Genomic DNA, 14459 nt, shown 5'->3' with positions numbered 1-14459 from the left:
AGCCGGCGGCCGCTCCGAGCCCCGGCGGCCGCTCCGAGCCCCGGCGCTGCGGGGTTGGCCCCGCTGCCTGGCACGGCCGGGCCCGCGCCTCGGGCCGAAGGGCGGCAGCGACGCCGAGACCCGCAGGGCCAGAGGGAGTTAACAAATCGTCCGGAGAGTTTCAGACGATGAGAAGGGGCCCTGCCTCACCAGGCCTCGTAACCTCAAAGGAGGGACCCTAGGCAAAGGAACACCTGGGCGTTTATTGCGCATTCCTGTTGAGTCGGCTCCTGCTATGTCACTGGCCATCTCTTGTCATCTGCTGTGTCTTCTGTCCCTTGGCTGGCACCGCAGGTCCCCGTAGCCTTTGTAATGCAAGGGATTGGTGCCAGTTCATGGGCTTTAGAATCCCGCAGTGGGAGGTGGCGACCACCAGTACGCCAAATGAAAAGAAGACTGAGCATGTGGACTAAATAGTATAGGAAAGGAAATAACATTTTAAGCAAAAGAAGCTGGGATGCTAATAAATTGCTAGATAACTTGTAGCCAATAAACTGTGACTTTGCTTGCTAAAATGTATATATATATAGTGTAAAGTTTAGAGAATTGGTACGGTTGATTTGTGGAAATCTTCCACCTTGCACCCTGTGCAGAATAAACTGTCTCCTTTGGAAAGGAGAGGTTTGAAACCTGGCTCTGTCTGTATTTAGAGCCCCTAAATTGGCAGCAACAGGAGTGCCTGAGAGGAGAGTCCCAGCTGCAGGAGCGGCTGGGTTTTGGTGAACAGCAGTGCTCTCCAGCAGCGTGTTCTCCTTGGAACCTGTGTGCTGGCTCGAGGCAGCATCTGCTGTTGGCTGTCCCCCTGCAGCCAGACCCCTTAAAAGCTGTTGGTCATACTGCTGGTGTGTCCTCCCTCAAGCAATTGGGACCTGATCTTTAAATTATGCTAATTTTCAGGATAAGTATGACAGTTAATACTTTAATAATTACTTTAATAAGGTTTAAAGTGCTTTGTAGTTTTTAAATGGTCATGAATAAGAAATTATTTCATAAATCGTGACATCAGTAAGGTGTGAAGAGTAAAATTGGTGAAAAAATCATAGAGTCATAGAGTGCTTTGTATTGGAAGGGACCTTAAAGATCATCCAGTTCCAATCCCCCTGTCTTAAGCAGGGACGCCTTCCACTAGACCAAAGTCCTTGCTCCAAAGTGCTTGCTCCAAAGTCCTTGTCAACCTGGCCTTGAACACTTCCAGGGATGGGGTATGCAATCACTTCTCTGTGCAGTGCCTCACCACCCTCACAGTAAAGGACATTTTCTGTGTACCTAACCTAAATATTTCCTCTTTTGCTTTGAACCTATTGCCCTTGTACTATCACTACAGCTCTGGATAAGTCCCTCTCCATCTTCCCTGTACAGCCACTCCACATACTTGAAGGTTACGCTGAAGTCTCAACACAATCTCTGCCAGGCCAAGCAGCCCAATTTTTCCTGGTCTGTCTTCAGAGGGGAGATCATCTCATCCCCTTAGCAGCTTCATGGCCTCCTCTGGGCTTGCTTCAACAGTTCGATGTCCTTGTTGTGTTGGGGGCACCAGAACTGCACACAGTGCTCCAGGTGGAATCTCGTGAGAGCAGAGCAGAGGAGAAAAATCACCCCCAAGTTCTTTCATAAGCTTTTATTTTGTAGGTAAATATTTCTTAGACAATATGACTATGTTTTTTTGTGGGTTTTTTTAAAGCACTAATCCTCATCAAAAAGTAAATATTTTCCTGTTCCTTTTTACAGCTTTCCACAAGGTTTTACATTCTTGATTGCACCAGTTAGCTGCCTGAGAAGAATCATTAACTTTTACAGTAATTTAATACTAAAAATTACTTTAACAATGCGTGTTATCTGCTACATAATAAAATAATTTAAAAAAATTAGAAAACAGTGGTATGCCCTATACATTCTAAATGGCTCAGGAGAATATTTAGGTTCATGTGAATGGCAGAACAGAAATGATTACCCCAACAAAAAATTCAGAACTCCCATGTTGTGCTTTCAGATCATGGGGAGCACATCCGCAGTCCTGAAGCAGGTAATATGTGAAATCTGCTGGGAAGTGTTTTGAACTGATCAGATAAGAATGTCATGACTGGAAAGTAGCAAATGTGGGCCTGGCCTTGTCCTTGAGGCATTTAAGTGAGGGCTTGCAGGCTGAGACTCCTCTTCTGTACTCAGATGTCTCCAGAGGTCAAACCATGTCATGAACAGTTCCCTGCTATCTTCATCTCTCTCTCTCCAAGTCTTTGAAGTTAGATCAGCTGAACATGGACTGTAATTGCTTATCTTTGAAAAGAAGAAAAGTGACCTGGCCAACCACAGACCCTAAAACCTGGTCTCAGTCTCATTGCAAAGCTTTGGAAAAACTCAAATTTGCTATGTTAATTCCCAAAAACATTTGATATTGTATTACCTGGGAAGGAATGAGCATATTGGGGTTAGGAGAGAAACTGAAAAAATGAGATAGCCACAAATAAGGTTGAAAAGAAAGGCGTCAGGCTTAAAGGGTTTGTTTTAGGATGGTCTTATTTGATATTTTTTGTAGTAGTCCTGATAAAATCAGTAAGAAAATGCTCATGTAATTTGGAAATGAGATATACTTAGGAGTCACCATAAGTACAGAAATGTGCTACTTTTGGTTGGGATAGAGTCAATTTTTTTCACAGTGACTTGAATGGGGCTGTGGTTTGGATTTGTGCTAAGAAGAGTGTTGATAATGCAGGGAATTTTATTGCTGAGCAGGGCTTGCACGGAGCCAAGACCTTTTCTGCTCCTCACCCCACTCCACCAGTGAGTGGGCTGTGAGTTCATGGGAAACTGGGAAGGGACACAGCCAGGACAGCTGGCCCCAGCTGACCAAAGCATATCCCATACCATGTGGCGTCATGATCAGTAAAAAAGGCCAGGAAAGGAGAAGGAAGGGAGGAGAACAGTTCAAAGTCAAGGTGTTTGTCTTCCCAAGTCACTGTTAGGTGTCACAGGGCCCTGCTTTTCTGCAGAACACCAGCCTGCCCATGGGAATTTGTGAATGATTCCTTGTTTTGCTTTGTTTGCTGCACGGCTTTTGCTTTCCCTATTAAACTGTGTGTATCTCAACCCACTTTTACACTGCCAATTCTTTCCCCCATCCTGCTCGTGAGGGAGTGAGGGAGCAGCTGCATGGTGCTTAGTTGCTGGGTGGGATTAAACCAACACAAGTATCTCAGGAGATGGATTTCATTTTATGTAGGGGGGTATTGAGGTCATTGTGTAAGGCCCTGGTGAAATCTCATTTGGGGTACTGTGGAAACCTAATCAATTGTTCTGTAGCTGAGCTAATGTTGAACTAAGAGAGGACTAGAGGGAAGCTGGGTTCATCATCAGAGACCTTGAGAGCCTTTCAAAAGAACAGATCTTAGAATGGCTCAGCTTGTTTACTGCAATAATACAAAACCAGAAAGGAGACAAGTATTAATACAAGTGCTATGTATTAATATATCAGGAAAATAAACATGAAGGATGAAAACTATTTAAATGAAGGGGAAAGACACAAGAACAAACAGATATGTACTATTCGGTAATAAATATATCAGGAAATGAGAATCATGTTTCTAGTCATTACTGCAATTGACTAATGAAACTGCTTTTTCATGGAATTAGTGGGAACAAAACTATTTCTATTTTTAATATGGCACTTGATAAATGTATGAGGTAATTGTACAACAGAGGGTTTTTTGTAGTGGCAGGGAACGAGTCCCTGTCATTCAGGAGGATCTTGCTGTTCTGTGTTACCATGCCAATTCATAGTACAAACAGCAGAACATTTTGTGCAGATTTGTGATTAATAATATGGGAAGGACTTGTCAGTTTTTTCTGAATAGTAGGCAAGGTTCAGAAGTCCTTATGAATGCAACAGTTAGATTGTGCTACTGTGACTTCAGTAAAGTATATGATGTCAGCATTCTATAGAAAAGAATAGAAAGAAGGAAGTAAGCAAAAGAACTTTTAAGTGAGATGAAAAAAGCACAGGTAAGTTGTAGATAGTTCTTCAAGGATCAAGTCACAGGCCCAGAGTTCTCCTTGGATACCAGTACAAGTATGTACACTGTGGTTTTGTGCTGTGTTATGCTTTTGTGGTCCACAGTGTTTGAATTTAGTCCTTACAGGTATTAAGAGCAGCCTGGTCTGAAGCTGTTCCACTTAGCAGAGCCTTAAATTCAGCGTGCTGCACTTCCTTAATGTGCAGCAGAAGGTGAATGTGTTAATGTGTTAATGTGGGGACTGGCCCAGAGGTGCCAGCAGAGCTACTAACCAGTGTTAATTGATGTCATGTAATCAGTCCACAATTTGACCTCAAAAAGCAGAAATAGAGAAAAGCTGGTCTCCTATATGTTATGAGTTAAAGGTGTTGAACTTATTGACATAATACTATATCTGTTTCAACAGAGAGCAAGTTTATGCCAACAAGCTCATGCCAGCAGGGAATTAAGCAAAATTTCATTTGAAATGGAGCATTGTGCATTTTCTGGATCCTTTAAAAACATAAAGTGGCTCGTCACACATACATGATGCTAAGAATTACTGAAACAGAATCATTTAAACTCTGAAGTTTGAAGATATTTCGATGTTTCATTGTCTAAATACCTGACTTCAGAAATGTATCTGGTCTCCTGAAGAGACTCTCTTTGCCAGGGCAGGAACTGATTCCATCACCTTTCTCTCCTGCTTGCATTGTGTGTATCATACCTGATTTTCAGTAACAGGGCAGGCCTCATTGTCAACCCTGATGGCAGAACATCACTCTGTCATTTTTTACTTCAGAAGCTGCTAATCAGTGATGCAGAAGGTGACTCAATTCTTTATCCTCAGTGAATCAATCCTGTTTACGAACAAGTGTGCCTATGTCACAGATATATATATATATAATTCAGTCACAAAAGGCTGGGAGCATTTTAAAGCTTTCCAAACTGACTTATATATAGTCAATGCATATTCTGAGTTTCATGATAAGTAATGCTTCAGTTCCTGCTCTTTCATTTTTACTGTGTACTTCAAATACTTGTATATGATTGCTTGAAAATCACGGGGGTACCACTACTCAAATCACAGTTTTATCCCTCTGTTTCTTTTCTCTCATGGTATAAATTACTAAGTAGTGCACTGTCATCAACTCTAACAAGAAAATCTCTTCCCCCAACAATTTTAGAACTTCCATCAGCAGATTTTTGAAATTTGCTTTATGTGATGCAAGTCAGTCAGTCTCAGACTTTTTCTCAGTCTAGAAAAGAACTAAATTAGATGGAAATATGTAGAAAATAAGCAGAAATATTTTAGCAATACAGTTTTATTTAACATAGAGTTGAAGTAGTCAAAAAATGAAAGTTGTTTTTTCTTTCCTTGCCTTTCTGAACGTGCACATAGCTGGTAAGTTTGCATAATGGTCTTTTTAATCGAGAGAAATAACTTCACCAACATACCCAAGGTCCAAATATTGTAAAATATTGATGTATTAATTTTACAGTTTTATGGGAAAAGATAAAGAGATTTACCCAACAGCAAGGGTACACTCTTCAGTACCATAAAGTCCCACTAGATGGAAGCACCTCAGCTGTCATAATAGAAGGAATAAATAGAAGTACAACAGTTTAACACACCTGCCATGGGAAGGTATCACTGCTGGAAGAATTTTGAGGGAAACACTTTATTTTGCCCAGATTAAACCTATCAACTAAAAAATTAAAAATCACATAAATAGATACTTTTACTATAAGCCATATGAGCCATCTAATAAAACTCAGTGTCAAGCAGCTGTGCTGGAGTCCTTGGGTTTATATGTAAGCTGTATGCTGTATGTTGCAGCTTTGGAATTCTTTTGGAAGCCCTGCAGAATCAGGAACACAACACAATTTTTCTCTAAATCCCATTTACATTTACTCATTATCTCAAAAAAACACCTTTCCAAAGTACATGGATATGTTCTCTGCTTTAAGGATTTCCCCTTCAGCCCAAGCTTTTATGTAGCTTTCAGATATGTTAGATGTTACAAAGGTGGTCACAGATTAATTTTTCTTGACTTTCCTTGACTTTTCTTGTTCTGAAATAGAAATTTAAGTGATTAACTTAATAAACATGATCAGGGACTGTCTTCATAATGCTTCCATCCTACAAACTTCATGTAACATTTCACAGGATTATTAGTTTCCCTTTTGATCTCTGCTAACTTGAATTAATGGGTTCATCCTTCTTCCAGGTGGCATTCCCCCACAGGTGATGATCCCTCACTGCATGACTGACAAAGTGGATAACATCAGAAAGGAAAATAAAAATAGAGAAGTCAGCCTTCAGAACCTTTTTCCCATAGAGATGGGATTTTTTTAAGATATTATCAATGAATCTTCATGTAGATTCCTAAGAGAACATTGTTGACAAGCGGACATTTTAAAAAGAAGTATTTTTATTTGAAAAGATTTTCCCAACAAAAATCTATTCCTCAGCATTTTGATTTCTATAGGTGTGTTCTGCAAGTACCTTGTTTTAAGACTAAAAATGGTGGATTTAACTAGAAAAAGGAAAAGAGGAGAGTGATAAAAATGAATCTGTAGGATGAAGAAATATGATGAAAAGCTGCCTTCAGTGGCTGTTGGAGTAGAAGGAAAATCACTGTGTTTGCACCAGTAGCCTGTGCTACACCTAGATGTTTTAAGCAGAAATGAAATGAGAAGGCATTGAAACAGCCAAGCAGCTGTAGAACTGCCCACCTCTTTAGATGCCTTAAAATGCCTTTGAAATTTTGGCAGTTTCACTGTGACACTGACAACACTAATAAGTTTGATAGTGCATAAACCAAACAAAAAGGGAACATTTTCTTAACTTGAAAACTTACTGAATGCTGTTTTTTATTAGCGATACAAAGGAGCTCACTTAAAGGTAGGTTCTTTGTGAAGTCTTTCTAACACTTTAATTTCTTTTTTATGAACACCGCCTTAGAATTTCAAGGAATAACTGCATCTAACAGAGCTTTAGCTCCTTTCAATGATACAACGAGTTCAGAGATAAACTAACTATATTCCTGTCTTGCAGATATTTCCTTCTATTTAGTTAGGTAGGTTCAAACATGCCATACTTTTTGAAGCAAGATTTTGAAACAGTGTTGACATAGCTTAGCTGGTAAGGCTTCCAGAAAATACAAAATTATTGTAAACATTACAATATGTAATGACATGAACATTACAATATGTTCACGACACTCTGTCATTTCAGAGCAGATTTGTATTTGTGCTTAAGCATTCTATATTTTGATTTTTGACAGAAATTACTAAATTTCTACTTGAAAAAACTATCTCACTGTTCCTGTCATGTTGAACTCCACCAAATCATGTTGTGAACCTTAACAGACCCAATTTTACCACATATTTGTTCTTTTTCATTACTTTGAACATTGTCCCTGCATGTTCTGGTGGGCAAACGAGAACGTGCATGGAAAGCTAGGTTTATGATGGGAGTTTATTAAATGAGAGTGTTCCTGTTCCTGATTAGGGTTTGCTATCCATTATGTTTCCCTCCCTCCGAGAGCCCTCTGCCCCTCCCCGAGGGCAGTGTCTGCAGGTGATGCCCCAGCGCTGGCTGGGCTGATACTGGGCGCTGCTGCAGAGAGAGGTGGGGCTGCCACAGCTCCCTCCACCCTTCCCCCGACCCGCGCTCAGCTGCTGCTGCTGCTGCTGCCGCTGCCTTGCCAGTGGCACAGCCGTCCCTGTGCACTGTAACCTCAGCATCCTCGGAGCATCCAGCAGCTGCCAGGCACTTGCAGCCCTCCCATGAATGTCTCTCTTTACCTCCAAGTGGCTGACTTCTCTTTTTCAAGGCTACTGCTTTCCATCTCCTCGCTCAAAGACTGTAAGTACAACTTCTGCTGTGGCTCTTTAGTTACTGCCTTTGTGAAATTCCTCTGTCTTGTGCTGAATAGTGGGAGTTACTAGTTCAAAGTCTCTGAGGTTTGTTGTGGTCTCTGCTCCTGCTTGTGCTGTTCAAATGGGCCTTTAGCATTTCAGTTTTTAGCTGGATTAAAACATGAAATCAGAACAACTCAAAATGTTGGTTGTTTCCTGGCTGCCGTTTTCCTACTTTGTAGGAAATTACCAATGTGTCCTTCCTCTGAACGCTGGTGCCTAGTGAAGTGGAAATGAGAAAAGAAGCATTTCCATCCCTACTAGTTTGCTGGGACCAGTTTTCTAAGAACCCAAAGAAGAAAACTAATGCATGCTGATAAACTCTCAGGATGCTGAGGCAGGTAATCCTGCTGCCTGCTGAAATGTAGCTGGCCCAGGCTTTTAGGAAGGAGCTAGGTTGGAGGGTATCCGTCCAGCTCAGTTCCTTGGGTTCAGAAGCTGAAGTAAAGGAATACGTGATTAGGGACCTCAGGTGGCTGCAGCAGTGTGATTACACATTCAAACTAAAAATCATCCCAGGACCCTGAGGCCACAGCAAAAAGGCCTATTTCAAGCTGTCCTGGTTCTGACCCAGTTTGCTGTGACTGTGAGCTCCATGGTGTCACCCCAACTCTGTTTTCTTACAGACATTCCACATAAATGTTGTATGATCTATGGATTATTCTCTCTCTAATTCCATCACTATTTTCTGTACAAAACCTCACATCATTTTCGTAATTGTATTTTACATTCCAAATTGGAAACTGTGAGAATAAGCATGGCATCAACTACTTAAAATGAAATTGATTCAGGATACCAAAATAAGGGGCACTGTCTGAAAGTTTTGATTGACTTCTTTTTCTTCAGACTTCTTCCTATGCTTGTCTTTTTTGTTTGATTGGTTTTCTCTTTATGTTTATTCTCCTGTTCCTCTGCACTTTATCTTGATAGAAAGGACTGACTAAAAAAAAATAAATCAGGTGTTTCAGTGCTGTTCTGTCTAAACTTGATTCAAGGATATGGAATACACATCATAGGAAGACTGCATTTTTCCCAGGGGGAATCTCTGTATAGTAAAGAATACATACTCTGTAGCATTTGAAGTTCTTATTATGCCTCCTGTTTTTTTGCACTTTCCATCTCCAATTCTCCAGATACTTTCTCTGTTTTCCATATATACTAGAAATAATAATGCCAAATAATGCCAAAATCTTACTTAATTTTCTAATATAGGCCAAAAAGGAATTTTCCCTCCTCCATTCTTGGAAGCAACAGCTGCTGAATGAGTTCATAGCATGCCTACACTGACCCAATACACTGTACAGTCTGACTTACCATTCCTTCATTACCATTTTTCTGAGTCAGACTTTCCATGAAAGACTGGCTGTTTACAAATGTTATTTGTTTGCAGTAACTTAAAATAGCATACCACTAGGACTCTTTAAGCATCTGATATTAACCTGATTTTACTGACAATCCAAGCACAGGAGGTTAAGGGAAGAAATGCTGGTCTCAAGGAGCAGTTCTGACATTGGCTATGGTCACTTCAAACTTTTTGCTTTGGGTTTTCAAATTCTAAATGGCATTAACAATTTCAAGGTGCAAAACTAGCTTCCAGCATTAGGGCTCATTGACTGGTAAACAATTCCACTGTTTGGTAAAAAGGTATTTTTCTGAATAAAATGATCTCTTCTAAATGATCTCTTGGGGTACCCATGAGAGTTATGTGACAATGAACTATATAATGTCAGAATCACTGTGATTTTATTCACTTCTTTTCAGGTATCTTCTTCAAGTATGGAATTTGTATGGAAAAGATGGTGGTGTCTTCAGCTGGGCTGTATGTTATTAGTGAATTTGGTTTATGCCAATCTAGAGTATCAAAAAGAAACTCCTCCAAGCCTGCGTGAGATTGACCATCAGTGCTGGGAGGTATCATCCCATGGGCTGGTGGAAATGAAGAAACTCAAGGTGGCAGATACAGTCATTGCTCTCTGGGACTTCATGATGTTCCTAAAGGAATCCCCTAAGCCCAAGCACAATGATCTCTTCAATGATTTAGCCCAGAACTTCTGGGACATGTATGTAGACTGTGTGCTCTCAAGATCCCATGGAATGGGCAGAAGACAATTAACATCTCCCAAATATTCTTCCACGTACTCACACAGAACTTTAGGAGGTAACTATAGTTATGGGATGTGGTACTAATATTGAACTGAACCAATGCTCCATCCTCACCCTTCAATGTTTAGACAGCTCAATATACTAATTTCCAATTTTCTGTCTCTACTTGTCAAAAGTGTTTGCATCTTTCAACGGTAGCTACTTTCACAATACACGAGACACTGGTAGTTAAGAGTACCACATTTCTATATTTAACAAAGTGTAAAAAATACTGGGTATGCATGTGGAAGTGTGTGGAAATGGATGCTGCATTGTCTGTTTATCACAGTGTGCATATAAATGACAACACATGGATAAGTAATTACAATACTCAAAGTTTCCTGGTATTAGGAGCTCAGTCTCAGCTTTGGGGATTCTTTGTTCTGCAGAAGGGAGGTTCAAACCCCTGATGGTTTGAGCCCTATTTTTCCCAGTAAAACTACTGACCTATAATGTGATGTCATGGTCACTGTGAATCATTAAACAGTGACAGGTTCTGGTCATCATGATCGGGTTAGAGTCTGAACTGAGATCATGTAGGTGACTTTACATCTTACTAACCACTCCTAGATCTGTTGACCTCATTCCTCCTCAGCAATAGGCTTTTTTCTGATGTACCCTGTCAGATGATTCAGGTTCTTGGAATGAACGTTAAGAATATTTAATCATGGCATTTCTAATATATTGCTTGGATAATAACTACCTGTCTTTCATAATCTTGCAGGGTCTGCTTTCACCAATCCATTTTAGGCCAAAAGGAGAGAAAATGAAGATATTTAAACAAGGCAACATCAAAATGAAAGAGCACAAAATCACAATATGTATTGCAGATATTTGGAGAAATCCTTTGGCATGGTTCAACCCTTTTATTTTTCTTTTCTTTTTGTATAAAGTACTCAATCACTCCTAAACTGATAGGTACATGAATCCCCACACTGTCCCTTTTGCTTTCCTGTCTTGCAGTCTACTAAGCTTGCCTTTTCCTCCCTCCATGTGTGAATGTGTTCTGAGTCAAAAATTTGTTTTCCCACATAAACTTTAAAGTCTGTATGTGTCATATTTTTGTAGAGTCATGTATTTTCCAATAATTCTCTTTTTAAAAGTTAATTTTGATGGAAACCCAAAATATTTTTATACATTATGCAACTGAGAAAATGTGAACAAATTTATTTTATAAATTGTCTTGCACATACTATTAACCTTAAGAACTGAAAAAAAAAAGAAAAAAGAAGGAGGTGAGACATTAAGCTAAAGGGAAGGATTATGCTCATTGTAATGTCCTGTGCAGTCTAGACTTTGTATTTTATCATTGCTTAGTCTAAGCTATGGATTAATTAAAGTATTTTTCTAAGCAGCAAGGTCTGAATAGCAGTAGCTTTCTTGCCTAGTAATATGTTATTTGATGCCACTACTATGTGACATGCTTTACACAAGACTGCAAACAAGGTGATGCAGCCCATCCCTGTCATTGCACCAAGTGGTTCAAAAGAGGGACAGGCTGATTGAACTGCCGATCTCAGTGTAAACCATTGAGCATGGATAAAATAATTCAAGGAGGTTAACTGCCTCCTAAATCCAATTCTGAGCAGAAAAAATCCTGAGAAATGCTGACTGTTCTCTGCTTTACTCCTTGGGCGATGCAGCTTGTTCAGTCCCTGTTGTGTTTTAGACTTTTATGAGATTACAGGTGGTTTTAATTATTTTAGGAAATAGTACTCATTCTGTAAAAGCATATATAAGGAACAAGAAATCCATCCCACATAATGCCTAGCTCATATATAGTTTGTAAAATATCCAACAAATCTCATAGATTTATAAATGTTCATTTAGGTAAATACAATATTGAACTGCATCTTCTAAAATATATCTCCTACAGTATTCTGGAGAGGGTACAAAAGTAGTGAGAGATTTTTCTGGCCCATGAACATCACTTTGTTCCTGATAGAAATAACATTTTTGAGCAGATGGAGTTATTACACACCCAAACACAGCAACTTCAGCAATTGATACATTATGATGAGCAGCAGGTTGAGAGCAATTATCTAACCTGCCCCCAGCAGTATCCAGTTGATAAAGCTGTGTACTGCATTGCATTTACAACAGAAGCTTTAATTGGCATAAACAATATTAAAAAAGGCCCCTTGTTTATCTACACTGATCACCTACAGAAGTGTTAAAGTATAATAACATTTTAAAGGGATTGTTTCCTCTATTAGTGGTCTTTTAATTGAACGCCAGAGCAAGGTATCTTATGCAGTTTTAAAAGCTTCATCCTTCTTCAGGCACTAAGTCTGTTTTAGTTAGTTTTCTATAAGACACTAAAGTGCTTAGCATCCACCATAATTGTTTCCAGAATGTTTGAACAATCAATTGCTTTGGTCACCCTGTGGTGTCTGCCAAAGGAGCAGGTGATTATGAACCCCAGGTTGCAGCAGCAGTGAAACAAGTTCCAGGTGGACATGCTATGGTGTACATCTATGAGAGCTGTGGGAAGCCACAGCTGACTGCTCCTGGCATGTCAGCATGAGGGATTAACAGTGAATGGGATTATCTCTCCTTCCACCACTACCCCCTCTTTTTGCACCCCTTGGTTACAGCAGGGACAGCAAGGCCAGCTTCTTGGGTGTTGAATGTTCCCCCCTGCAACAGCCAAACTATGGTCCATGGCTGTCTGACAAAATCAAATGCTGTTTGTGCTGTGTGCTGCTTATGTTAGTACTAATTTATGAAGGACAAATGTAACTATTTGGGGAAATTCTGTCCCCTTCATTCTCCAGTCATTATTAATTACCATCAATGCTTAATTACCAAGAGCATTTGCATTTGCAGCTGCTCATTTACAGTCAGGGTGTCTGTAGCAGAAACAATGCAGTTGTGGGAGAATGCCATGGAGCTTACTCTGTGACTTTTGCAAAAGCAAAACTGATTTCTGGTTCTTTATCCATACCTTGGCTACAGTGTACTGCTGTAGTTTTTGCTCAGAAATTGGGAGGACTTACATGTCCTCTACATTTTTTTTAACGGGCCTTTGCCTTGCTGCCAGTAGTAATGAGTCACCTACACATTCACATATGTGCATGTAAAAAAGCAAGTAAAAACCCCTCCAAACGTCACAGTCTTTGGTCTCCTAGTAAAATATGTATCATTTGGTTTTAATTGTAAAAAGACAACAGACCACACATCCTCTAAACCAGTAATAAAGCAGTAAAGCTTTATTAGCCTTGTCAGAGAAATGTAAACATAAAAAACTGAGCAAAACTATTCGACACAGGACTTCAGTTAGAGAATCTTTATATACCTTGGCTAACTTTTCTTGTAGGCAGGCACAAAATACAAGTAGGCTAGTTTAATAAAACAAACTTTATACAGATAGTCTTGGGAAAATGTAATAATTAAATTAGATAATAGCTAAAATTATAAGTCAGCAAAGGGTCACCATAAAAAGTTCAATTAAATTAGCACAAGTCAATTTAATTTCTCTAAGTATTAGATGACTTTTCTACTCTACAATGTGATGACTTCCTTACTCAACAAGACCTGCCCATAAAAAAAATCCTTCTGATTTTTGGAAAATGCATTTATAGAGACTTTTCTAAACTTCAAATATCATTTTTCATATGTATGTTTTAGTTTATGTAATTATTTTCTTAGGGTTCTTCTTTTTATAGAATTTAGGTAGTCAATTTTGAAACAAAAGTATTTGCCTTTATTTTTAATGCCACTATTTCTATGTTTGTCTTGTTGTGTGAGAAACATTTTGAAGATACACTTATACACACACCCTATCCCATCCCTCTTTCAGGAAGTAAAAAAAAAGTGAGTTGGAGTATGTTTAGCTCAAATTTATTTCCTTTTTTCTAAGCTGGCAGTTAAAAAAACAAAAGTTTGTGCTTTTCTCGAGATATTGGTGACAGGCAAAAAAGACAAACTAAGTGCCAGTTTGTATGTCACAGCATAAAAGCTTGCAATGTCAGAGAAATTTATGCCATAGCACTGGACAGCAAATGGTTTTAGAATTAAGAGCCTCAGGGAGTCTTGTGCTATTGTATAACAGTGAATTCTGGCATTGACCGAATTGAAATAGAAAATAGCTCAGAAATTGAGTCATCTACACAGAGGTCTGCTGCTCACCAGCTCGTGTAAGCATTCTAGAGGTGCAAAGGTGGAAGAAAATGAATTATTTCTGGAGACAACGGGGATAAGAGCCCAACAATTATTAGATTAGTAAGATCAGTTAAAGAGCTGTGAGCAACCCAAATGGAGAAGGACATTCCAGCAGGCCTCTCCAACAGGCTGGGAGAAACTGCTGGCACGAACAAGCTCCTTAGTGAGTGTTTAGATGAAAACTTGGATGTCAGAAGTCCT

General features: G+C 39.5%; 1 protein-coding gene across 1 annotated transcript; it reads left to right on the top strand.

Annotated features, from left to right (window-relative positions):
• Positions 1-9505: 9505 nt before the first annotated feature.
• Positions 9506-10538, top strand: FAM237B (family with sequence similarity 237 member B). The gene has a single exon (XM_054273961.1). The coding sequence runs from the start codon at positions 9729-9731 to the stop codon at positions 10137-10139; it is 411 nt and encodes a 136-aa protein (XP_054129936.1). The 5' UTR covers positions 9506-9728; the 3' UTR covers positions 10140-10538.
• The last annotated feature ends 3921 nt before the right edge of the window (positions 10539-14459 follow it).

The sequence above is a fragment of the Melozone crissalis genome, unplaced genomic scaffold (assembly GCF_028551555.1).
Source record: "Melozone crissalis strain CALT ecotype California unplaced genomic scaffold, PUWL_Pcris_2 ptg000016l_1, whole genome shotgun sequence".
NCBI lineage: Eukaryota > Metazoa > Chordata > Aves > Passeriformes > Passerellidae > Melozone > Melozone crissalis.
The sequence above is the reverse complement of the archived record's forward strand: the minus strand, read 5'-3'. Positions and strand labels throughout refer to the sequence as shown.

Bases quoted from the DNA above. Each gene is read 5' to 3' on its own strand.
- FAM237B (XM_054273961.1), top strand. From the start codon at position 9,729: ATGGAATTTGTATGGAAAAGATGGTGGTGTCTTCAGCTGGGCTGTATG.